The following is a 26,656-nucleotide window of genomic DNA, read 5'->3' on the forward strand; positions in this document are numbered from 1 at the left end:
CCCTTTCTCTGCATCCTTGCCAATATCTCTTGTTTCCTGTGTTGTTAATTTTAGCCATTCTGTATAGTCGTGATTTCTTGAGAACTCTAAAAATAACTTACAAACGAAGGCTTTTTAGAAATCTATTATTCATGTGTTCTTTTCACAAATATTAAGTGTCTTGCATGTGCTGGGTATTGGGGTGGGTAAAAGATAGTATGTGGTTGCTGCTCTTGAGGAGTTCATGGTCCAGAGAAGGAAATACAAGCATGAACAACTAACTAATAAAGGCAGATAGATTGCCTATCTGTCATATCTGGGATGTGACCTGATATAGATGAAAGTTTTGGTGTTTTAAATATCTTAAGGTCAGGGGCACCTGGGTGGCTCAGTTGGTTAAGCGTCTGACTCTTGGGTTTTGCCTCAGGTCATGATCTTGGGGTCCTGGGGTCAGGCTGCACATTGGGGGGGGTCCCCCGCTCAGCCGGGAGTCTGCTTCTCCCTCTGCCCCTCTCCCCACTCATGCTTGCTCATGCACGAGCTCTCTCTTTCTCTCTCTGAAATAAGTAAATCTTAAAAAAAAATAAATACCTTAAGGTAAGACTTTTAAATACATAAGATCTGATCTGATATAGGGGCACCTGGGTGGCTCAGTCATTAAGCATCTGCCTTCGGCTCAGGTCATGATCCCAGGGTCCTGAGATTGAGCCCCGCCTTGGGCTCCCTGCTTGGCAGGAAGCCTGCTTCTCCCTCTCTCTCTGCTTGTGTTCCCTCTCTCACTGTGTCTCTCTGTGTCAAATAAATACAATCTTAAAAAAAAAAAGATCTGATCTGATCTATATGATATATCTTCTCTGGTAAGGAAAAAAGGACATTTAAAAAGCATATGTAAAAAGGCATATGTATAGGGGCGCCTAGGTGGCTCAGTCAGTTAAGTGTCTGACTCTTGATTTTGGCTAAGGTCATGATCTCACGGTGTTGAGATGGAGCCCTGAGTCGTTCTCTGTGCTGGGCGTGGAGCCTGCTTAAGAGTCTCTCTTCCTCTGCTCCTTCCTGCCCTCCACTTGCACACACTCTCTCTCCCTTAAAAAAAAGCGTATGCATATATTATACTGCATATATGTATATGAAATTTATATTTCCTGGAAGTTTTTTTCAAAGACTTTATTTATTTAGAGAGCAAGCAGAGGGAGGGGGAGAGAGAGAGAATATCAAGCAGACTCCACACTGAGCATGGAGCCTGACCTGGGGCACGCTCAAGACTCTGAGATCACGACCTGAGCCAAAGTCAAGTCAGGCACTTAACCGACTGAGCCATCCCGGTGCCCCTACTGGAAATTCTGCTTGGACTGCAAAGAGGAGTGTGCCAGATCCACCCTGTATTGGTATTTTTGGTAACAGCAAATTCAGACTCTGAAGTGGATGATGCAGCAGCTCTTTTGAAAAGGTCTCTGGGTGTTATCTTGAGTTCATCATTCCAAGTTGGTGTTGGTCAACTTTCCCGCGTCTAATTTATCTTTTATCTTTCACACCTGGACTTTCTCCTACATACTGATTGGTTAGTGACTATTATTCTGAACTTTGTGAGATTTTTACAGCATATAATAGCCTATGACCAATTTGTTTTTGATGTATCTGTTGTGTTCATATTCTGGTGATTGCACTACCATTACATAACGGAGCAGCCATTGATAGCTGGTGGCTCACAGCAGCGCTATGCTTGTCCTGTCAGTATTTGGAATCCTATATGAAAGATTCTTTGTGTCTGTAAATCTGTAGAGGTGCCAGGAAGTGACCACCTCTGTTAAAGGTTGGGAGAGGTTTCCCTAAAGGAGAAATCGCCTCTGTGTTGAATTCTAAAAGGTGATTGGAGTCCCCCAAGTAGCAGCGAGGGAGAAGGGGCTTCCTGGTAGAGGGAACCACCTGGGCTGGGGCGTGAAGCTGTGAAGTAGTATGGAGGAGGAGGAAGTGGCGTGTGGCTGGAGAAGAGTACAGGCTCAGGTTACTATGCTACAAAGCATTTAGTCTTTAGCAGTTAATTCTGGGGCAGCCACCGTGTGCAAGGCATGTGGTAAGTACTAGACGATAGAAAGATCAAATCAGTTTATGCCATAAGGAATTTAAATCCGGGAGCAGAGATTGCTAGACAAAGATCCAAATGACACAGTTTACTTTGGTATACAGTAGCAGAGTAAGACCAGTAAAAATCTAGCTTTGAGGTTTCAAAACAGAGACGGGAGCACATTCAGTTGGAAAAAGGCTTCATGGAGAGGGTAGCATTTGAAGTGGGTCTTGGATGGTGGGTAGGATTTTTTTGGACAGTAGTTAAGGGTTGAGATTAAGAAAAAAGTGTTGTGTAGCAAATTGTGACCATCAAAATAGTGGTACCATTAATGGAGTTCAAAGAAAACTGGTTTTAGGGTCAAGATGATGACTGTAGGACATCAAGATGATGACTGAGGACAGAATATGTTAGTTTTGGGCACAGTTGGAATTATGGGAATGATTGAGATTGCAGAAGAAAAAGATATAGAGACAGAATGGTCTTGACTGCCATGCCTTTTGGGTCAGGAATAGCCAGCACATGAGCTCCAGATGCAGACAGCCCTACCTTCAAATCCTAGTCCTCTCCAGACCTTTAGATTGCTTATTGTTACAATGCCTCCCCCAAAGGCTATTATGAAGATTAAATTGGGTAATTTATGAGGAGTAAAAGTTCTCTGAGAGCAGGGGATTTGTTTTGTTCACTGCCTCATCCCGGAGCCTGGAAGAGGCACAAACAACATAGGTGTTGAGTTAGTGGTAGGCAGTAGTTGAAGGGATGAGTGTAGAGATGTGGCCAGCATGATACTCTAAATGGTAGTTCCCCTCCATTCATAGGGGAGCACAGGTGCTGGGGAGGGCATCAAGAATGCTCACTTCTAAGAAGCCAGGCTTTTTGTCTGTGACTTTGATTGTTTGTTGAAAGCATTTTCTAATAATCCCTGCATTTTTTACCCAGACTGTTCTCAAAGGCTTCCCCACTGTCCAGATTGTTTGTGTACCCCAGTACAATTATTTGGCTTCCAAGAACAACACAGCAATCTTGTTCTGCTCTTAGCCTTCAAACCAGAGCGTAACTGAAAGCCATGAATGAAGAACTAACCACTTGAAGGACTCTGGATTTCACTGGGGAGGAGTCACCAGAAAGCCATAACCGTGAACCCCCATCTCTGTCATAGGAGAGAAGTAGGCCTCAGCAGCAGTGAGGTATGATTCTTACAAGAAAGAGTGAAGAAATTAGATGGGAAAGAGATATTAAGGTCGAAAAGAAGCAGCTGAAGGAACTGTGTAGGATGGCCTTAGGAGTTACGAGTTTGACACTTTTAGACCTGGCTGGTGAGTGGAGGAAGGAATGTGAACCCATGGAGACTTCTGACTTGCACTTTAAGAAGATGAAACAACATCTGTTAAGGTTGGAAGAGAGGAGCTTCAAGTGGGGAAACTCAACTGGGAGGCTTTTGCTATTGAGTTATGTGCCCCTACGCTAGTGTGTTACTATGTGGGACTCAGAGGAATGCTGTTGAATTAAGTGTCAACACTGTGTTTCAGTTTAGGTGTGTGGCTTTTTTTTTTTTTTTTTGATACTTGTAACTCCGCATACACACCTTCTTTCTTAACATTTGATCTTATGGTTACCAGAAAGGTTAGATGAGGTCATTGTTTTTAAAACTAAAGTCTTTTTGAAAAGAGGATTCTGAGGCTCTGAGAGTTCTTAAGAAATTTAAAAAATTACGTGTTTTCCTTTCGTTGATCCTGAAATTTTAAGCATCTTCTGGATGATGTGAGTGTTTTTATTGTATCACCGATGAGATGTGAGGCATTCAGTGCCAGTATATACATTTATGTCCATAGTATTTTTTTTTAAAGATTTTATTTATTTATTTGACAGAGAGAGAGATAGTGAGAGCAGGAACACAAGCAGGGGGAGTGGGAGAGGGAGAAGCAGGCTTCCCACGGAGCAGGGAGCCCGATGTGGGACTCGATCCCAGGACCCTGGGATCATGACCTGAGCCGAAGGCAAACGCTTAACAACTGAGCCACCCAGACGCCCTATGTCCATAGTATTATTTGTGCCAAGGGAAGACACAGTACCTCCTCCAAGAACCTTTTGCTGCAAATTGAAGAAAAGAAGTGGGAGAATAGAACAGTTACTGGCACTTGGTAAAAAATGTAAGAGCTCTGAATGCTGAAGAACCGACGAGCCTCCCAGTGGTGAGCATAATGCTTATGGTATAGATACTTGTATTCCATGGATCCTGTCTTGGGATCAGGAATTAGCTGTGGGAGTAGTGGTAACTGCACAATGAATTTTCCTGTTGCAGATGTCAAAAATAATCATATTATATGCCCTTTTATTGCAGGTTTTAATCTCATCATTGTCCTCAAGAGAATAAACTACAGAACTGTAAAGTGACACCTCATTAAAATTGGCATTTGATAATACTTGAGAATTGGTTAAATAAAATTAAATGAGATAGGATAGGCCTGATGTCTGGCATATAGGAAGTACTCTAAACTGTAGTTGTTACTAGGGATAGCAAACCTCTGTGGACTCGGGTTTCGGTTTGTTGTGGAGTTTTTCAAGGGATTTCTTTCTAGGGAGCTCAGGATTTTTCCTGGCATTATGGCCTGTGGAGAAGAAAGAAAGGGAGTGGCTAGCTTAAGGCTGTTAGGGGTTAGCCAGGAACCTGCAGTAAACAGTCAGATCAAGGCCAGAAGACCGCCATTTCAAGGGAAGGGACTGGAACATAATTGGGAAACACGTGTGCAGGGCCTGACCTTCAAGAAAGGAATTAAGAAACAGGTTCTCTTTAGGGGAGATGAGCAAGACACTGATGTTCAAGAGGCCTGGGCAGAAGTAGGGGCTTGGTGGGACCTGACTTTTCCTTGAGGAATTTGGGGAGAAGTTAGAGGAGAGGAGTCTTCCAGATAGTACCTTCTGGATAATGTCTAGAACTTTCTCATGGACACAGGGCAGCAGGAAGATATAGAAACCCTACTGATTTTGGGACAGAGATTTGCTGGCCTCTCAGTGGTTTGAGGAGATAATTGGCAACAGAGAAGGGCTGGGGTGGGTGGGGATAGGAATCAGGGCAGACAGGTTCTTTATTTTCGAGTGATTCTTTAGTATTTGGGCTGCACATTAGAACCATCTGGGGGTGTTCCTCTCATGTGCGCACATTCTCTAAAATAAATTTTTAAAAGGGGGGGTACCTGGGTGGCTCAGTCAAGCATCTGACTCCTGGTTTCAGCTCAGGTCATGATATCGAGCCCCTCGTTGGGCTCTGCACTCAGTGGGGAGTCTGTTTAAGACTCTTTCTCCGCTCTCCTTCTGCTCCTTCCCTCTCTCTCTCTCTCTTTCAAATAAGTAAATAAATCTAAAAAAAAAATCATCTTGGGTTGTTTTTAAAATGCCAGTGCCTTCAGACTAAATAAATCAGTATCTACAGATGAGGTTTGCACGATTGTTGGTTTAAATGTTTCTCAGCTGATTCTAACCTGCAACCAGATTTGAGCACAGATCGTAGAACATCAGAATCACCAGGAAGGCTTTGTTAAAATTCTGGCCCCAACCCATAGTTTCTGATTTATTGGGTTGGGAGTGGAGTCTGATGATCTGCATTTCTAACAAGTCCCCAGATGAGGGTGATGCTGCTGGTCCGGTCCCCACACTTTGAGAACTGCTGTCCTAGAACCACAGGGTGTTTCAGGTGTCTTTTGAGGCTCACATGGCAGATGTCATTTGTCTGGATAGATGTTCTTGGTTATCAAGTCATATTTGCTGTGAACATGACTGTGATTTGATTGAACTGAAGGCTACTTCTGTGTGTTGTTACGCCACTTGCTAACCCTCACCATGGGACAGTGTACAAGGTATGGAACCTCTTTCAGCCCCAGTTTTCGTCATCTACAAAATGAAATGGTGCTGCCAATTTCATAGGGACTGTGAACGTGTATTAAGACTCCAGTTTGGAGGAGAACTGACGTGTTAAGAGGAATTTTTATAGATGTCACCAAGTCTATAATAGTTACTAAGGAAGGCATGGGGGAAAGAGAATACAAAGAAGTCAATAGCATGACATTTTTGTAAAATAATATTATTTACTGTATCTTGAAAGCTGGTTGTCTCAGCGAATAAGACAGCATTCTTTGTACTCCTCTAACTAGATTACAAGAAAAGTTCTGGAGCCAGGCAGCCTTGGAATTTGAACTCTGGCTTCACAGCTTAGCAGCTGAGTGATACTGGGTGGAGTGACTCAACCTCTTTCATTCCTTTTTTTTGCAAGACAGGGATGATGTTTACTTCAGCAAGGCTGTTGGATTGATCGGAAATAGTCTTGGAAAATGCAAAGTATGTGCCTGGCACATAGTAAATGCTCAGTACATTGCATCTCTTAATTTTGCTGCATTTGGCTTTTTTTTTTTTTTTTTAAGGGCTTGTGTTCTTTCTGATAATTGTGGGTAGAGACTCTTACTTTTTGTAAGCTCTCCCAGCTCTCAGGGATCTCCTTGGAGAAACAAGACAAGTGCATTAAAAGCTTAGAAAGAAGCAAGCTGGTGTTTATTAAGTGGCCTGTGGCTGTCTAGCCATGCTTAAGACTGCCTCAGCTTATTGAGCCGATCTGGGATGAGAGTCTGACATGGAATGCATGGGGGCAAGGGACAGACTGCTTGCATCCTGAGTCTGTCTCAGTGCTGGACACTTGAGACACACAACAGTAGGAGCAGATTAATACAGTCAAAAGACACTGGACTCATCCTGTGGAAACTTTATTAAGTATCTAATATTGTGTTTTGTTCATTTATTTAACAAGTAAACATTGGGTGCTGACTGTGGGCCAGGCACTTAGAGTTGCAGAGAGAAATAGGGCTTGAAGTTGCCCTCAAGATAGTGCTGACCTGGGGTCCCCAGGGTATTTCTGCAAGAAATGATTGCAAGGAACTAGAACCCTAGGATGGTTTGCTCTCTGCAGGTGGGTAGGATGAAAATGTTGCTATAACTTGAAATCACCTGAGGTTATGTTGTAATGGTCATTTGTTTCCATGCAAATAAATTGTGACCTGAACTAAAGAGCTTCTTCCTAAAATGGAAAATATTTCAGGGAGAATTTAATTTTCTCTTTCTTGCCTGTATTTTCTTTATTCAGACCTAACCATATCCACTTCGGGTTTAAATAGGAATGTCCTTTCTACCTGTGTCTCTACCATAAGATTTCCTTCATATTTTCCTGAGGTTTTATGAATTAATCAAAGAAAGAAAAGCTGAAGTAGAAAGTATTTACAAAAACAAAACAAGACTGCTGGGGATAACTGTTTAGAGTATACAATTGTTGCCTTCTCACTGGACCAGAAATACCAGTAGAGGCATTTTGGAGCATAAAAAATGCTCTAGTCACTTGAGGAAAAGAGAGAACATTGAGCTTTTTGAGACCAGTGAGGCACGGTGGAGCTAAGGGAAATTTTGCAGAGCAAGAATATGATCAGTAACACACTGGGAAAGATCTGTCTTCTTCCTCTCTGTCAGGTTTGGCTCCTCCTTGTACCTCTTGCATCTTCTGGGTGAGAGGGAAACTAAATGTTACACACTCAGTCACTTTGACATGGTCATTTGACATGCGCACTTTGCTCTCCACGTTGTCTGGAGAGCCTTGTTTTGGTAGCTGTTTCTGGCCAGTGTCTACACACGTGTTGTCTCCAGTGTGCTCAGCCAGAAACTCGGATGAAGCAAGGCAGGGACCGAATTGCCCAGTGTCTTCTTGCAAGGGGGGCAGGGAGTGGCTGGGGGAGTTCATCAGAGGACTTTTGATTAAGAGAAGAAGGTTAGCATGAAGGCTGTAAACGCTTTTCTGGCCATGGTTTTTCCTGGTTGAATTTTAGTGTTTTTGTAATGCATGTGCCTCTGCTTTACTTGACTATTTCGGGGCACTTTCCCTTTAGGTTTGGTTCTGCTTACAGTTTAAAAAAAGCAGTTATAGTTGATCCTTGAACAACATGGGTTTGAACTGTGGGGACCCACTTAGTCATGGATTTTTTTAAGGTTTTTTTTTTTTTTAAAGATTTTATTTATTGAGAGAGAGAGTAAGCAGGGGCAGAGGGAGAGAGAGAATCTCCAACAGACTCCACGCTGAGCACAGAGCCTGACGTGGGGCTCGGCCCCACGACCCTGAGATCATGATCTGAGCTGAAATCAAGAGTCGGACACTTAACTGACTGAGCCAGGTGCCCCTGTTTTTTTATAGGATTGTAAATATATTTTCCTTATGATTTTCTTAACATCTTCTTTAGCTTGCTTTATTGTAAGAATACAGTATATAATACATGAAGCATGCAAAGTATGTGTGAATTGATTGTTATTGGTAAGGCCTGTGGTCAACAGTAGGCTATTAATAGTTAAGTTTTGGGGGAGTCAAAAGTTGTATGTGGATTTTCAGAGTGGGGGGGGTCAGCTGTCTAAGGAAAGCCTTGTGGCTTATCTGTTATATAACTAAAATGCCCCATGACTATCATAATCAAACATGACTATAATACCTTTGAAAGTGGGTTTCTAGAGAAAAGGTGTGAAATCACCCCTTATTTGTCCCCCACCCCTCACTTCTTTATGGTTATTAATCCTTTATTCCTTGGGAAGTTGGCCCATTCTAGATGTCCTCCTTGCAACCAGCCTTCTGAGTTCAGCTGCCTGACAGGATTCTTCACGATGGCAGTTTTTATTTTATTTGACTTCCCACATATGGAGCCTTATATACTTAGTTTTCTCCCCCTCGGTGTTCTCAGTGTGATTACAAAGTCCCTAAGCAAAAGGACACTGCCCTCATTTTCTTTCTTTATCTCTGTTCCCTTCAGCTTTGGTATTCTCTTGTGCCAAATGTACTTGAATTGTCTCCTCCAACTCCTCGAGGAGCAAAAAAATCCGAGTGATGCCTGCTAGAGGTAGAGGGGAAAGTGGATCGGGACCTAGTCAGGTAGAGATCTGGGGAGTCCTAGAGGATAATCTAGGTCCGAGGTTAAGAGGGACAAAATGAAAATCACTTGTGTCATTCCAGAGGGCCTCTCAGAGGAGCCAGAACAAAAACGGAAGGTCGCTAAAGCTAGCACCTCTGCTCGCCCCTACCTTGCAGGCAAGGTGCCCCATCAGTGGTCATCAGTCACACCTCCCTTCAGCTGTTGCTCCCCAGGGGTGCCTGCCTCAAAGTAATTTTTATTTATTTATTTATTTAAGGATTTTATTTATTTATTCGACAGAGAGAGACAGCGAGAGAGGGAACAGAAGCAGGGGGAGTGGGAGAGGGAGAAGCAGGCGTCCCGCGGAGCACAGGACCGGAGCCAAAGGCAGACGCTTAACCACTGAGACCCCCAGGCGACCCCGCCTCAAAATAATTTTGACTTCAGCTAAACTGCATCTGAATTTGAGATTTGTTTTCTTAGTTTCTGTGTCAGGATTATCCACCAAATCCCCCCCCCTCCAGGTTTGGTGATTTAGTCACGGGACCCAGCATATAATGATACTCGTGGCTACAGTTTAGTTCAGCAAAAGGATACAAAACAAAAACAGCAGAGGGAAAGGTGCAAGGGGCAAAGTCTGGAGGAGAGTCAGGCGCTTCCAGAGTCTTCTCCCTGTGCAGTCACACAGGACACACGCAGCGCCTCCAGCTACAAGTTGTGATGGAACCTGTGGAGTGTCTTACCAGGGACGCTCACCGGAGACCCAGGGCCTTGGGTTTTTATTGGGGCTGGTCACACGGGTACCCTCTGCCTGGCCCACTCCCCAGTTCCTGAGCCCCGGGGGGAAAGCAGGTGTGCAGCAGAGACCACAGCGCGTGAGTGGTTTAGGCACAGCGAGCCATTCCTCTCAGGGGAAGGATGGGAACTCTCTCCCAGTCTGAGTTTCCGGGGCCCAGCCAAGGGCCTTTCTAAAGATAACAGTCTCGAGCCTGCTGTGTCGCCTTCCGCGCATGGTTTTTAAACGTGCTCGTGCTGCTTTTGCTCGGAATCCGTGAGGGGGCCAGCTCGTGTCATGTGCTGGAGGCGTTGGCCAGCTGGGCCTCGATCTGTTGCTCCTCGGGGAGACAGCCTGCTCTGGGTGGGTGGGTGTTTTACGTGGGCCACGCTGCCTGCCTGCAGCCTGCGTTTCTGCCAACAGGGCAAGTTCACTGCCTCTGTCCTTTTGGCAGGATAACTCTCGTTACGGCCATTACCCAGCCGGCCGGAGCAGACCTTCCTTCCTGTCCTGGTCCCCAGGCAGGCTCTGCCCACAGGCCCACAGGCTCACAGGCTCAGACTTGCAGCCTCGCTGGGAAGATTGCCCAGGGAGAAGCCATAGGTGCTCTCGTACTTAACTTCCATTTCAAACCCGTCTTACCATTTTTTGTAAGTGTTCTTTGGAAATCTTGGCTCAGGGATTTGGACCTCTTTGCCTTTGAGTTTTGCTCTTGTGTTACTTTTCCTCTCTGGTTTTCAGTTTGGAATCTGAGTCGCCCACTTTCAACAGCCTTGCATCACGACGGTGGGTTCGAACGGTTTCTTACTGTCCTCTCTGGGCAGGTTCACTTCAGCTAAGCTTTCCCTCTCCTACACGGTTGATCCACATATGTTTCCAGAGCGGTGGTTCTGCGGGGGCCTTCTCAGACCCCTAGGGGCATCTCAGTCGTGCTGGCATCCTGGATCACTTGTGTTTGTGGTAGGCCGCATGTCCTCTTGTGTGCGGCTTGAACTGAGTACAGTGCCTACCTGAATGTGACCTGGTGACCTACTTTTAGCCACACTACCTGTTCCACAGTCCTTGTAAAAGCTATTGGCAAATCGTGATGAAAAAGGGATTGGCTTGTCACTGAATGTGGCTAAACTGAGCTGGCTCCAGGTGAACTTTGGGGCAGCGGCACTATGTATACCCTCTGAATTTTAGCCAAGGCGGGATGGGGAACTGCCCTCCTAATTGGCTGGTCACCAGAGACCTGCTTTCATGGGAGCCATGTCACTAAATAGTCCTTGGGATCTTTTTTTTTTAAATTAATTTATTTGAGAGAGCGAGTGAGAACAAGCATGTGCATGAGTGGGGGGAGGGGCAGAGGGAGAGAGAGAGAGAATCTCAGGCAGACTCCACGTGAAGCCCTACACTGGGCTCGATCTCACGACCCTGAGATCATGACTTGGCCCAAAACCAGGAGTCCAACACCTAACCGACTGAGCCCCCCAGGTGTCCCGGCCCTTGGAATCTTTTTGGCACCATTATGAAAGTCTTACCTGTTGCTGATTTAAGGACTACAGAAGAGTTGAGCCAAGCAGTCAAGCTGCACAGGATGCTCCAATTTTGAGGAAAAAAGATGGTGGGTGGAGAGTAAATGCTCTGTGAATGGGCTCTTGAGCACTTGGAATATAGCTAGTGCAACTGAGGAACTGATTTTTTCATTTTATTCAATTTTAGTTTATTTAAGTAGTCACGTGTGGCTGGTGGCTCCCTTGTGGGACAGTTGGGAAGCAGTTCTGGTGTGGCTTTCAGAGCCTTGATTCACATTCCAGCTCCGCTGTCTACCTGTCGTGTGATGGTGCACATACTTCTTAACCCTGTAAGGTGTTTCTGAGAATTCGTCGTCCGTGTGTGCCTGGCAAGAAGGGTGTGTTTAGTCGAGGTTGCCTTATTATGATGTTTACTTGGTATTTGGAAGAGAATGGTGGCAGAGTTCATACGGAATATGAAACTCTGCTAGTTTTTTTTTAACTTTTATGTTTCCTTTCTTTCTTTCTTTGCCCTAGGTTGCTGGAACAACTGGCCACACAGTAGTGTTGGTGGACCAGACAGAGGACATACTGGCAAAATCTAAAAAGGGGATTGAGGAAAGCCTTAGGAAAGTGGCCAAGAAGAAGTTTGCAGAAAACCCCAAGGTAATTTTTTGTTTCACATGACCTCAAGACCCATCCTCTGAACATAACACATTTGGTGGTCTTTGCTTGCTTTTTCGGTTTGTTGAGTAAAGCTCATTTTCCCATAACTTTAGACCAATATGAATGACATAATCACTGAACATTCTGTGAGGACTGCGTACAAAACAGGAGAAGTAAACAACCATATTGTTGGGTAGGTTTTGAGGTAGGGGAGAAGGTTTCTGCAGGTAGTGAACTCATTCTGTCCATGGAGAATTTGGGATCGAAGAACACCTGTTTTGTCATGTGGATGGAAGAGAGCGAAACAGGAAGAGAATTTTGGTATTTGCGAGTTAAAAAGAGAATGATATAATAAACATTGCATTTAGATAGAAAATTTTGATTGCTTGGGTCATACCTTAGCGCATTTATAATGTAATTATGGGAGAGGGAAATACAGAGTGTCGTTCTCACTCCCAGCAGCGGAGGGGGTAGGAGAGCTCGAGGAACTCCTAGAAGGCCGGCAGCTCTGGTTTACTGACCCTTTCTCATTGGACCTTCATGTTTAGTTAGAAATACTGCAGAAATCACCCAAGTGAATTTTTGCTTACCTTTGCCACCTTCTTAAAGTTGCGTAAAGATTGATCTCCTTGGGGCTTGGATGGAATTTCACTTCATATATGGGCAGAGAAGAGGGCAAGGGGGGCTTTTGTTGTGTTCGTCACCTCGGGTATCTATAGTAGTGTGGCTCTTCTGTTTTGAAATTTTGTGTTGTAAAATATATGTAATGTAAAATTTGCCATTTTCATTGTTTTTAAGGGTACAGTTTGGTGACTAATTACGTTGATGCTATTGTGCAGTCATCACCACTTTTTTTTTTTTTAAAGATTTTATTTATTTATTTGAGACAGAGAGAGAGAGAGACAGCTAGAGAGGGAACACAAGCAGGCCGAGTGGGAGAGGGAGAAGCAGACTCCTCGCCGAGCAGGGAGCCCGATGTGGGACTCGATCCCAGGACTCCAGGATCATGACCTGAGCCGAAGGCAGTCGCCTAACCAACTGAGCCACCCAGGCGCCCCACCACTTTTTTTTTAAAGATTTTATTTATTTGTCAGAGAGAGAGAGAGAGAGCACAAGCAGGGGGAGCAGGAGAGGGAGAAGCAGACTCCCCGGGGAGCAGGGAGCCTGATGCAGGCCTGTATCCCAGGACCCCAAGATCATGACCTGAGGCAAAGGCAGACGCTTTAACAACTGAGCCACCCAGGCGTCCCACCATAACCACTCTTTACAAAACATTTTCATCTTCCCAAAGAGAAACTCTATACCCATTAAGCAATAACGCCTCATTCTCTCCTTTTCCCAACCCTTGGTAACCTCGGATCTACTTTCTGTCTCTCTGAATTTGCCTCTTCTAGGGACCTCATATAACTGGAATCAGGATATTTGTCCTCTTGTGACTAATGAATTTCATGTGGTACTGTCTCCATCCAGGGTTTATCCAGGTTGTAGCGTATGTCAGAACCTCATTCTTTTTCCTGATTGAATAATATTCCATTGTGTGTATAGACTCCATTTCGTTTAGCCATTCGTCTGTCAGTGACACTTGGGTGGTTCTCACCTCTTGGTCATTGTGAATAATGCTGCACTGAACATTGATATACTGTCTGCCCAGGTCCTTTTTCAGTTCTTTCACGTATGTACTCGAAGTAGAATTGCTAGGTCATATGACAGTCTTGTATTTGGCTTTTTGAGGAACCACCAAACTATTTTCCATAGTGGCTAAACCATTTTACATTCCTACAAGCAGTGTATGAAGGTTCCAGTTTCTCCACATCCTGGCCAACACTTGTTTTCCATTTTTTTTTTTTTTTAAAGATTTTATTTATTTGTGACAGAGAGAATGAGAGAGAGAGAGAGAGCACATGAGAGGGGGGAGGGTCAGAGGGAGAAGCAGACTCCCTGCTGAGCAGGGAGCCCGACGTGGGACTCGATCCCGGGACTCCAGGATCATGACCTGAGCCGAAGGCAGTCGCTTAACCAACTGAGCCACCCAGGCGCCCTGTTTTCCATTTTTTTAATCATAGCCATCATAGGAGGTATGAAGTGGTATCTTGCTGTGGTTTTGGTTTGCATTTTCTTAATATGTAGTCACCTTTCAAAAATCAGAGGGGCAGGAGTAGAGTTAATTTTTCCCTCTCCCTGAAGAAATCCAGACACGAAATGTCACAGGCAGATTAAAATCTCTGTCACCTGTCCATATTCTTCATGATAGGGGGACCTGAGATGTTGTGAAGAGGGTCCAGGCAGGTGGGATTTTAAGAGCCCTGGGCTGGAGGTTGGAGTCGAGGACAGAGTGAGTCTGAACCCAGGTAATCTGCATTTTTCATGTGTTTACTCTGCAAACTTCTGCCCCTTTGGGCACAGGTTCTGGGCCTCACTCAGAGGGTTTAAAACAAACACACAAGGTGCTTGTGCTCAACATGCACAGCTCCTGATGAGTGAGTCCTCAGGAGCCTCTTCTCTCGGCGTTGCTCATCTCCGCCCGGCGTGTGTGTAGAGGAGGGACGCGCCTGGCCCGCACTGACCAGCACGGCGGCCGCTGGTCACAGGTGTGGGACAGACCCCGGAATTGAAAGACTTACTAGGAGAAAAGAATATAAAACATCTCAGTGCTTTTTGTATTGATTACATGTTGAGATGATAATACCCTAGATGGATTGGGTTAAACAAAATTAACTTTACCTGTTCACTTTTTATACTGCAGCCAATAGAAAATTGAAAATCACCTTTGCCCTCAGAGTATATTTCTGTGGAACAGCTCTGAGAGTTGTTTTACTCTGCAGTGCTTTTCGATGCCTTTGCTGACAGTGACCATTTTGATGCCCCGGGGACAGAGTCCATCTTGAGATAAAAATGGCAGTTGATAGAGGTGCCGTCTTCGGCCCTAACTGAGGCCTGTTTGTGGATTCCTGGAGTCACAGATGAGACAAAGGTGACACTGCGAGCCCTTCGCAGCAGAGGCTATGTCTGGCGAGTTTTTGCAAGCCCCGGAGCTAGCCTGTGATGGGCGGTGATTAGCAGAACAACTGCTAAGTCGGCCACGCTCGCCCTCTCTTGCCCTTACTCAGCTCTTCTCTGCCCCGGTTAGCGATGAACAGTCAGCACCACCTCTCAGACTAACGAGTGGTGCTGAGCTGGGCTTGTCCTCGTTTCCGGAAGGTCCTATTTCAGGACCTGTCTCCTGCCACAGCGTGTGGCCGTGTGTTCACAGTGAGAACAGAGAGTGAGCCGGCCAGACAGGTGCTGCAAGAGGACCGCGTGGTAGCTGAGCGGAGCTGACGAACAGCGTGAAGGGTTACGGCCCGGACGCCACAGTGATCGCTGACCAGCAGTTGGCATGTTCCCAAGCTGATTCTCGCCCTGGTGTCTGGAAGGTCCTGAGAGGCAGACGTGTAGGGAGTTTTAGTGCTTAGAATTCCCCGGCGCATTCGAGTCGCAAGTTCGCCTCTCCTCGCCCCCCTCTCTCCTTCTGCCTTAGCATCAGACCACACACCGTTTTCCGGTGGGTCCAGTGAATGCTCTCTTCCCCTTCCTTCCACTGTTAGGCGGGTGATGAATTTGTGGAGAAGACCCTGAGCAGCATATCAACCAGCACGGATGCAGCGTCTGTAGTCCACAGCACAGACCTGGTGGTGGAAGCCATCGTGGAGAATCTGAAGGTGAAGAGTGAGCTCTTCAAGAGGCTGGACAAGTTTGCCTCTGAGTACGTGACCCTTGGGCGTTCTTGTTGGGTCTGAGGGCTCCCTCCCCGGGCTCGGGCTCTTCTCCCAGGAGGGAGTCTTTTGACACCAAGCCCACTTCTCTTTCTGCTACCCCAAAGCTGTTTCCAGAAGACTGACACTGTTTCCTATGTCCTCTATCCTCCTACTCCCAGTCTGCTTCCCGAGGCTTGGGCTGCCTTCATCTGATCATTGTCCCCAAAGGAGGGTGGGATTTCCCACAGTAAAGTGGGGGGTCCTTTAAGGGACAGTCCTGTGTCTCTTGGAGTGTCTGGGCCACAGGCCCTCCCGGGCCAGAGGATGAAGAGGCTTGGGCACATCCTCAGATGTCTGCTGAGGAACCTCAGAGTCGTTGGTGTGTCCCCTTTTTTTGAATGGAACCTACAGAATGGTGCAGTTGAAGGGAGTGCCTGTCTACACAAAGTTCCCTGGGCTTTCCTGTTTTGAGCTTTATCTGGATTAAGTCACAACACTTGGGAGCATTTCAGGAGCACTGGAGAGTCCTTACCAGGCTTCCTGGCACAGGGTGGGAGGGGAGAGTCAGCCCCACGCAGGTCAGGCATATGGGTGCCTGGGGCTCGGGACCGGTGGTGCCAACAAGTGTCAGCAAGCTTTTGCATACGGGCTGCTCCCTTTCTCAGAATCCGGAGCCTTCATTTGTGTTTGACTTTCGGCTTTTGGCAATTGTGACACCTGGCTGATTTATTTCTGCTCTCCTTGGGGCTTCTGTAGCCACACTTCACCCTTCCTGGTTAGAATTGAAAGTCAGAATAAGATTATAAGACAGAAGTAATTCTCAGCCAGTGAGCAGTGGCTGAAGAGGGACACTCACTCACCAGCCTGCTGGAATGTCAGCCCTCATAGCCGTATGGCCTGGTGTCTGAGAAGCCCTGCCCCTCTGTCACCTCTGTGTCACTCTGCTGATGAGTGTGCTCCTGGTCTTTATGCCGTTTAGGGCCTGCAGAAACAGAAGACTCTGGGTACAGGTATTGGCTCCCAGGTGAGCAGGGAGCCCTCTAAAATAATAACGCCCCCGCTACCCCGGGTAGTTTGGCCTTTATTGAAATGTTGGTCATTCCTCAGTGACAGTGACAGGTCTGACTGCCCTCTCATGTCTGCGTGAGTAATGGAAGGACTGTTAGGGGAAGGTCAGGTGGCCCCACCTCTTCCGTCTCTGTCCATGGACAGTCATGAAGCCTGTCTGATCCTCAGTTTTTATCATCTGTAATTTGACTGAGGGGTTAGGAGTAAGTCATTTCCAAGACCTTCCCAGTTCTAACTCTCTGAAGACTAGTTTCCCTAGTAATCTGCAAAATAGAGGGAGCGGTACCAATTGCACAGAGTTGTTTAGGATGTTAGTTTAACTTGGCTCAGTTTCCCGAGGGCCGCCTGTGTGTCAGGTGCTGGGCTAGGCTCTTTCACTTAGGTCCAGTCACACAGATGAGACACGTGAAAGGGCACACCAGAGGAGGCACACCGTGGATGTGAGCTTGCTTCTGGCTGTCAGCCACCCTTCGCTGCACTCTTGTTTTCACTTTAGATCACCACCATTATTGAACCCCTACTCAGTTTTGTGGCTTGTTTTTTTAAGTAGCGAGATATCCTTGACTGTTAGAGTGAGTGAGATATCCTTGACTGTTAGAGTGAGTGAGATATCCTTGACTGTTAAGTTCTGCAGCGACCCCTGTAACAGGGGAGGGGAATGTGTTCTAGTGGTGAAGTTCCCAGCGGCGCCCCTGATGTGCCCTGGAAAAGAACACGACTTCCCTGGCTGCAGTTATAAGCAGTGCAGATGAAGAGGGGGACCATGGCCCACAGAGAGCCCCAGCTGAGTCCTGTCCACCACAGTCCCCACCACCCCCTCTTGTCTTCTCCGCACTGAGGCTTACGGGTGTGGCCAAGGATCATCATGTTTGTGCCGTCGATTTTCTGTTAGTACATCTAAGAGGATGGTAGTGTTTTGGGTCCCTGAGTGTCAGAGAGGGAAAAACCAAAGACCGTCCGAGAGTCCGGCGTCCCAAGGAGAATGTGAGGGTGTACTTCTCTGTGAAAGACAAGGCAGCCCTGTAAGCTGAGTATGTTGGCACATTGTGTTTGTGTAGAAAGACGGCAGTGTGAGAGCTGTCAGGAGCAGAGCCAGCACAGCCGATTGGGAGAGGGGGAGGTAGAGGTCTGTGAGCAAGAAGCATCTCTCCCCTGCTGGTAAAATGTTCGCTGGGAGCACCTTGGACTGGAGGCACCCGGGACTGGGCTCTGATGTAACTTCACCCTTTAACGAAATGTGCTCTCCAGTGTGCCTCCACATCTCTCCTGTCTGCAGGCAAGTCGCCCTTCCATTGTCCTATAAAATGGTGCCACATTGTGCATGTAGCAGCCCTTGCCAGCACAGCGCTGGGGCGCCATGGCCCGGCTGCTGGGCTTCATGGCGTGCAGCCCGACGGCGCTTGTGTCAGCCACGCTCATGTGTCTTCTCCCGACCCTCCTCCCCCGCTCAGCCCTGATTTCAGGCAGATTGTAGCATTGCCTTTTGGGGAGGCTAGAACTCCCACATCTGGTCAGTAAGGGATCACTCCACTTCCTGCACTGGCCGGGCCATGATGGTGCTCCTCAGCATTAGGCTGTTTTATGTATGTGTACCCACAAGGTGGCGCTATAGGACAGCCCAAGTCTCGCTTGTCTTTGTTTAAAGATTTGCCGGGAATGCCTTTGGCACCCCACTTTGTGGTGGTCTTTAAAAATTGAATTTGGATAAAGTTAGTATGGATTTTAAAAAATGAATATTTTACACACACACACAAAGATGGTACTGCTTTTTTTAGGAGATTTTTTTTTAAGATTTTATTTATTTATTTGACAGAGAGAGACACAGGAGAGGGGGAACACAAGCAGCGGGAGTGGGAGAGGGAGAAGCAGGCTTCCCGTGGAGCAGGGAGCCCGATGTGGGACTTAATCCCAGAACCCTGGGATCATGACCTGAGCCGAAGGCAGACGCTTAACGACTGAGCCACCCAGGCGCCCTTTTTTTTTTTGTTTAGAGAGTGAGTGGGGCTGGGGGAAAGGGACAGAGGGAGAGAGAGAATCTGAACTCCATGCAGGGCTCAATCTCACAACCCTGAGGTCATGACCTGAGCTGAAATCAAGAGTCAGACGCTCAACCAGCTGAGCCACTCAGGCGCCCCTGCCTTTTTTTTTTTTTAAAGTCAGCAGTTTTCTCATTTACTTTTTTTTTTTAAAGATTTTATTTATTTATTTGAGAGAGAGAATGAGATAGAGAGCATGAGAGGGGGGAGGGTCAGAGGGAGAAGCAGACTCCCCGCTGAGCAGGGAGCCCCATGCGGGACTGGATCCTGGGACTCCAGGATCATGACCTGAGCCGAAGGCAGACGTTCAACCGACTGAGCCACCCAGATGCCCCATGCCCCTGCTTAAGATTTTATAAGCAGAATACCTTGAACTACATTTATCATAGATGTACATGTATCCTTTCTTCCCCAGATGTACCTATGCAACCTTAAAAGTGTTTTTGGACTGTGTTGGTTTTCTTCTGTTTTCATTTTAATTCCCATTCAGTGGAAGATTAAAGCTTTTCACTTGAGGGGAAAAGATCTTAGATCTTTACAGTTTTTTGTTGACTTTGAGGGTCTGTGGTGTATCTTTTTCATCATTAGTCTGTGCTCACTTAGGGTTTCATTTTGTGACGGAGGCTGCTACTTAACCTCAGTTTTCTCCCACATACCGTGAAAATTAACAAATATAAGTAGAGAAGTGTGGCTCCTGAAAATAAATGAAAGATTGGTAAAGATGAAATACATCTTTGAAACAGGTAACTTTAAATTATCTAATTTAAAGATTCAAACTTGAAATGAAACTGGTCACTTGATTTCGGCTTCTTTGTGAAGATCTCTTCCCTGACTTCCTCCAGGGGTCAGGACAACAGATCTGGGTAGTAGGCAGTGGCCTTGTGCATTGCATCGAGGGTAATCCTGTTTGTTTCCAAAGAGGGGACTCATCCTGATACTCCACCGTCTTTCTCTCCACAGACACACGATCTTTGCCAGCAACACTTCCTCTCTGCAGATCACAAACATAGCCAACGCCACCATGAGACAGGACCGATTCGCCGGGCTCCACTTCTTCAACCCGGTGCCCTTGATGAAGCTGGTGGAGGTGAGTGGGCATGTGCTCATGTGTGTCTGCTTGCCCGGCCAGCTCTGCCAGTCCTGCTCTCTGACTCATGCTCATTCTGCCATCGGGGGGGGGGGGGGGGGCGCTGGGCGGATTTTAACGGGAGGGTGGAAGGTTTCTCGGGCCACACTGTCCTTCCGGAGCCAGGAGAAGAAAGAGCCCCTGATATCTAGGGAGGCCTCTGTGCTTTGTTTCTTCGCAGCCCAGTGGTCTGACCAGTGATGACCAGGAGGGCTGCTAACTCTGTGGAATGTCATTCACTTAGTTGTGCCATATGGGGCGGGTGGTGTAGAGAGAGCGTCTGACTGGGAAGACAGCACTGCAGACGCCTGGCTCGCTGAGACCGCAGACGCCAGAGCCACACGTGTCAATACGGCCTCGGTGAGGTCAGCGTGCCCCAGGCTGTAAGTGGGATTTTATCAGCCTGCTCTTACACAGGAGCCACCGTACCCCCTTGTCCACCGTCGCATCACCCGTGTATTTTGATCCCAGCTATTAAAGCAGCTCCCTGTAGCCTGAACCTCCTGAGTGCAGACCTCTGAGACGGAGGGGAGCAGGGCCCCCAGTGATCCTGTTTGGGTCGCTTCCGCTTGCTTGCTTGCTTGGAGACTTGGGTACAGGGAGACGAGTCACAATAGACAGTTTGCACCTGGAATGTGGCAACTCGCCTTTTACAGGGGGCTAATGACGGGGTCTGAGGAACAGCCGCTGTTAAAGTAGCATTTGTTCTGGGGTTGAGTTATTGCTGTGCGAAGTGTGGGGGACGCAGGGCCAGGCCGACCTCCGGGGGTTGGCTGGGGCTCCCTGGGAGAGTCTCGGGCTTTGCTTTCTCCACTGGTGCCTTCTGTCAGCCCTTTCTGTCCTTCCTCTCTCATGCCCTTACCCCCTTCCCGCCCCCCGCATAAGCATTCGCCTCTAGTTTAATGGTGACTGTATTCCTTAGTTTTCTCTCAAAGACAGCTCTGACCTGCGATAGGAATTTATCTGCTCCTCAGCTTCTTGCAATGTACTTTCACTTCCTAAGAATGTTTTGAGGAAGTTGAGGAATAAAGGGGAGGGGTGGGGGGGAATGAAAGAAACTGCATTTATCCTTACGCAGAGAAGAGCAAAGAAGCGGGATGGATTTTCAACATTTCAGTGCTTAGGGACTAATCACTTTCCTTAGTTACTGTGTCAGGTACGTGTGTTTGGAGATAAAGACGCGTTGTATACATTCACTTCAAACTCTAATGCTGTTTTTTACTTCTTTTATGTAATAGTGTTGGTCTATGTCTTTGAGAAGGTGGTGTGTTGATAATAGTTAATGCTTAGCAAATGTTACCATTTTCTAGAAAATGTTTTCTAAAAGTGCTCTTTATTCAGTTTTTATTCTTGGGTGTTCACATATGTGTCGCTGGTGAGCACGAAAGTGAACCGTATCTTAAGTTGAGCTGTTCTCCTTTACTCGGGACAGGCCGCCCACATACGTGTGTATGTACTTATCTTAGACTGTATGGGAGCTATAAACAGAATGTCTGTAGCACATTGCTGTTTGTTGAGTGGATGAATAAATAGGCATTCTCCTGTTAAAAAATCTTCACTATTGGCTCCTTTAAATCAACAAATTATATTTGAAACTCTGTAATTAGCAACCTTTGTCCTAGTCCAATCTATGGGGTTCTGCTGGAGACCTTTTCACACTTTCTTTTGAATAACTCTTGGATTGCTGTTTGATTTATGGGGTTTGCAGAGCAGTTTCTGGTCCATCGCATCCCATTCCTCATCTGCATCTTCCTGGTGCTTCTGTCTGTGCTACTCATTCACTTCCCTTAGTGTCATAATATACCACCACCCCCCAAACTGCGATCACATTAAAAGACATGATGATCATTCTCTTCATTTATATAGCACCTTTCATCCTGCACAGACACTAGCTCATTAAGCCACACAGCCCTCTTGCAAGATGGAGGATGTGGCAAGTATCATTATCCGCATTTCACAGTAGAGGGGTGAGGCACGGGGGTTGACTGAGTTGTCTCACCTCATATAAAGGGTCTGATGTAGAAGCCAAGCCTGTTTGCTTTGACCCTCATTGAAGTTCTTAACTGGCTTTTCAATTATATATATATTTAAGTTTAAATTCATCTGGGTCTCTCTCCATTTGCCAAAATCTAGTTCCTGACAGGTGAGCTCTCTGTGTCCTATGGGCTAACTGCCAGGCGACGTGCTTGGTATGACTTTCTGGAGTGGCAGTGGGCCTCTGGGAGCGGGGCAACAGCTGGGCCCTTGCTTGCTTGCTTGCTTGCTTGCACCTCGTGGGTCCAGGGGGCTGCCAGGAGTCTTCCCCAGGTGCCCAGCAGTGGTAAGCCCAGCCTGGGGCCCCTGTGTGCTGGAAATGAAAACCTTCCTCCATGGGATGAGCCTGTTCTGATGCGAAGGAGTCGGTGGGCTTAGGGGCTTCTGCGTGGGAGAGGGTGGAGTACCGGGGGATACTCTTCTCAGTGTCCAAGAGACCTGTGACTTGGGCAGATTGCTCTGTTTTCCTCCTCTAGACTAAGAGAAGATGGTTCTCCAGGCAGAGCGCTTGAAGGGCCGTTGTCGTACTCAGTAGACATCCAGTTACCTCCCTGAAGTAAATTAACGGTAGCAAGTAACACGGTAACAAAAGCCAGCATTTCCTGAGCACTTTATACCTCCCAGCAGCTGCATTTGATGCTTTACCTCCTGATCTAATCCGTTGTCACCTCACCTCAGCTGCTTGAGGTGGGGAGAGTGAATTCAGTGTCATTTCAATTTCAAGAAACATGCCCAGGGTCACAGAGCCAGTAAGTGGTGTGATGGGCATTCGAACCCAGGTCTGTCTCGGGAAGAAAATCTGTAAAACTCTTCTACACACATACACATTTATTTTTTATTTATTTATTTTTTTTTTTTTTTAAAGATTTTATTTATTTATTTGAGACAGAGAGAATGAGAGAGACAGAGAGCACATGAGAGGGGGGAGGGTCAGAGGCAGAAGCAGGCTCCCTGCTGAGCAGGGAGCCCGATGCGGGACTCGATCCAGGGACTCCAGGATCATGACCTGAGCCGAAGGCAGTCGCCCAACCAACTGAGCCACCCAGGCGCCCCACACATACACATTTATATTTTAAGCCTTGATTTTGTACATTCTGTAGTACCTTATTGTCTTTTTTTTTTAAAGATTTTATTTATTAGTGAGTGAGTGAGAGAAAGCACATGAGCAGGGGCAAAGGGAGAGGGAGAAAGCAGGCTTCCTGCTGAACAGAGAGCCCGATGCGGGATTCCATACCAGGACCCCGGGATCATGACCTGAACCGAAGGCAGATGCTTAACCCACTGAGCCACCCAGGCACCCCTAGTACTTCACTGTCTTAAAGTGGACATTTTGGTAAACTCTTTGTTTCTGGCTTGAGATCCTTGTATTCTGGAACTAAAACTATTTTTGCCATCTTCTGTGTAGACACTTTACATCAGTGTTTTCTTGAATCGTTCTGTTGCACTTGTTTGCTGACTCTCTGGTCATAATTCTCTGCTTTGCATTTCCAGGTCATTAAAACACCAATGACCAGCCAGAAGACTTATGAATCTCTGATAGACTTCACCAAAGCCCTGGGAAAGCATCCTGTTTCTTGTAAGGTAGAGTATAGGTACCTTGGGAAGGGGGTTTTCCTTAGAACTGACTTATTTGGGGTAGAATTCTTCTATAGAAAGATGTGAGAGATGGGGCACTCTCACCTCAGGCCTGTCTGGGGGCTGGGAAGAGCACGCTGGGCCTCTTTTCTAGTTTGCCAGCAGGGGAGCCAGACCCTAACCCTTGCCCAAGGCTATCGGGTGGACCCTTTGAGATCTGAAGAGAGCCAGAGCTTCAGCTGAGTAGAAGACTTCTCCCCGGGTCTTGGCTTTTGTCTGTTGTTGGACTGCTGTGTTTCCATAAATGGTTTTTATGACCCCATTGGCTTTAGCCTCTGCTGGGCCTGGGGGAGCCCGGGAGCCTGCGTGTCCATGACAGCGTGGTAGACACGTGCGTCCCGAGCTGAAAACCATCGCACGACAGGTGGCCAGGGAAATGATGAGAGAGAGGAAGTGCCCACTTCCCCAGGTGGGATTAATGAAGCTGTTTCTCAGGGAGTGTGGCATTGTGCTTTTGTGTCTTGTTTTTCCACTAAGAAGCAAGGCCCAGTGGGCAGCATGCCTCCCGCCTTCCCTCCTTGCCAGACTCCGTTAGTATATGGGAAATGGCCCCAGCTGCTCTCAGCTGCGGTGGCGCTCTCCTCCCGTCTCCGCTGGCCGTAGCTCCTCGTTAGTCCTCCCAAGACTCAGGACTGCTCCTCTGCATGACTTGGCAGTTTTCCAAACGGGCAGTTGAGCCGTACCGTTACAAATTTTTGTAAGTGTGCATCTCCCTTTTTGACCGTAATCTTTTCTGTCGTTGTGGTTCTTCTTACAGAATGCTTTTGCTTTCTAAAATATTCTCCACCTTGAACTCACAGTATTGTAGTAACCTGTGGAAAGGCCTGTTGTTCATGAATCCTCTGAATAAGTCATCTGTCGGTGTGGCCCCCGTAGCTTGAGAGAGCAGACTCACGTGCCTGCCCCCCGGTCCAGGAGGGTGACGGTGTCAGGGAATCTCAGGCTTTAGCACTCATTCTTTCTTGGTTTTGTTTAGTGATTTTAAGTTGGATTTTTTAAAAAGTCACATTGATAACCAGACGTTGCACCCTCTCACTGGGTTATGCTTTGTTCGTGGCAGAAAGTGGTAATGGTATGAGAAAGAGCATCAGTGTGTAGTGAATCGAAAGCTAGATAAGAAAGTGGAAATGCAGGGACGGGCAGTGATTGTCTTCAGCAGCATAATCATTCATTCATAGAGAGTGAGGATCCCTTCTTCCACTGGAGTGGCCTCAGCAGATGCAGGAATGGGAACTCCCTGATCTCATAAAACTGCCTTGCTGCATCATTTCAGAACTCTTTCCTGGGTGATGCCTTCAAGCTCTCTGGGTTAGTTATTCAGGCTGTCGATGAAGCATCCAGACAATGGAAGGCAACCACAAAGAGCAAGGGTCAGCACGCTTTCCTGTAGAGGGCCAGATAGTCAACATTTTCGGGAATATGGTCTCTGCTCTAACTACTCGGCTCTGCTGTTGGGGGCAGTGTGCAGCCTAGACGGTACACGCGGGGTCCGTGGCTGTGCCATGGTGGTGGAACGGTACAGAAGCAGGCCGGGGCTGGATTTGGCCTGCAGGATCGCAGTGGGCCAACACGCAACACAGCAGATGACATTCATGCACCCAGAACGTGTCTTTCTTCATAGTGAGACTTCTTGAGGAGAGCGTGGTATAAAAAGGGTGAGACCGTGGACTCTGGAGCCAGCGTGACTGGGATCACATCCTGGCTCTGGCACTTGTTAGCTGTGTGATCTTGGGCAAGTTACTTAACCTATCTGGGCCTCAGTGTCCTCTCTCCCCTGTAAAGGTAATAATAGTGCTGATCTCACAGGGTTATCATAAGGAGTAAATGGATTAACATTTGTAAAGTACATAGAACAGTGCTTGGCACGTAGTACAGTAAATAAAATATATTTAATAAACAAATGAGTGTAAAACTGTAAGGTATACGATTACATAAAATTAAATTGCTTTATTAAGGGATTATGTTTCTTTACATTACAATTTACATACCAATATCGTGAGAGTGTATGCGTCTCTGACTCATCAGTGGCACTGAATATTAGCATAATGGGGAAAAACCCTTTTGACACTAATCTTATTGGCAAAATGCTATTTTATTCTAATGAGTACTTCTCTGATTACTAGTGAGTTTGAATATTTTGTGAGTTTTAGCACTTTTTCATTATTGAGCTCTGTGGATAATATCCACTGTATAAAACTCCACATACTCTGATTGGAGCAAACATTGTTCCCAGAGTACTTTCTGACTTCTAACCTTATATATGTGTGCTTCATCTACCCTGTCCTGAGTTTCTGCGATAAACTTTTTGAGGTTGAAAGCACTTTTGCCCTAGATACCAAGTCAGCATCATTTCATTAATACAGTTGTGGTTAAGCTGTTAAAGCTGTTTTGCTCATCTCTGTGTTCCCATGGAGCTAGGAGTAGGACTTGGTTTCTGTTTGTCCAGAGTTAAAGAAGGTGCAGATCCTGTGGCTTTATTGCCTAGTTTACACAGCGTGCAGTGAGGTTAGCTGTAAGAGTAATGCAGGGGGCAGGCCAGCTTTCATTTGTACGTTTATGGAGGGCCTAGTGTGTGCTAGAAAGAGAACACAGGGCCCAGGGTAAGAGTGAGGAGTTGTGTCTGCAGGAACATCACAGCCTTTTGTTAAAATTTACACCATTTACTTAGTGAAAATTGGTTTCACATAAATAATACCCCAAAATTACCAACCCAACCTGCCCCACAAATTCCCCCAGAGAGACCAGTCAGCAGAATCCAAATCCCACAGGAGGCTTCCAGGAGAGACGATTAAGTGCAGTAACGAGGAGGAAATTGATGAAAGGGGTGTGCGGTACAGGGGGGTCATGTGAGGTGCAGGGGCTTATCTGCCCTGGCACCTTACCCAGTTGGACCGCCCTGCCCTGCACACTGGAGTGTGAGAACATCCCGGGTAGCCCAGAGATGGTTCCGGGGAGCCCAGGCAGTGGCGCTCCTGTGAAGCTTGTTCAAGGTGGAGCGTACTTTTTCCAGATTCCTGAGAGGGATGCCGGCGAGGAGAGGAGTAAAGGGGCTACCATTTGAGTAACGGGCCTTGTGCGCATCGTGTTGGGTGTTTTCTGAGTAATCGTCACAACTTCTGGAA

At 46.8% G+C, this 26,656-nt stretch overlaps 1 protein-coding gene across 2 annotated transcripts in view; it reads left to right on the forward strand.

The window, feature by feature from the left end:
* The window catches only part of HADH (hydroxyacyl-CoA dehydrogenase), a 45,838-nt gene that overhangs the window by 11,225 nt on the left and 7,957 nt on the right, over positions 1–26,656 (forward strand). For both annotated transcript variants that reach the window (XM_064584941.1, XM_064584942.1), the window contains exons 2-5: positions 11,773–11,901; positions 15,486–15,643; positions 19,700–19,826; positions 23,391–23,480. In XM_064584941.1, coding sequence (XP_064441011.1) covers positions 11,773–11,901; positions 15,486–15,643; positions 19,700–19,826; positions 23,391–23,480 — 504 coding nt within the window. The remainder of the gene's footprint in view (positions 1–11,772; positions 11,902–15,485; positions 15,644–19,699; positions 19,827–23,390; positions 23,481–26,656) is intronic.

The sequence above is a fragment of the Mirounga angustirostris genome, unplaced genomic scaffold (assembly GCF_029215605.1).
Source record: "Mirounga angustirostris isolate CCGP_5_RB_7025 unplaced genomic scaffold, mMirAng1.0.hap1 SCAF_2, whole genome shotgun sequence".
Lineage (NCBI taxonomy): Eukaryota > Metazoa > Chordata > Mammalia > Carnivora > Phocidae > Mirounga > Mirounga angustirostris.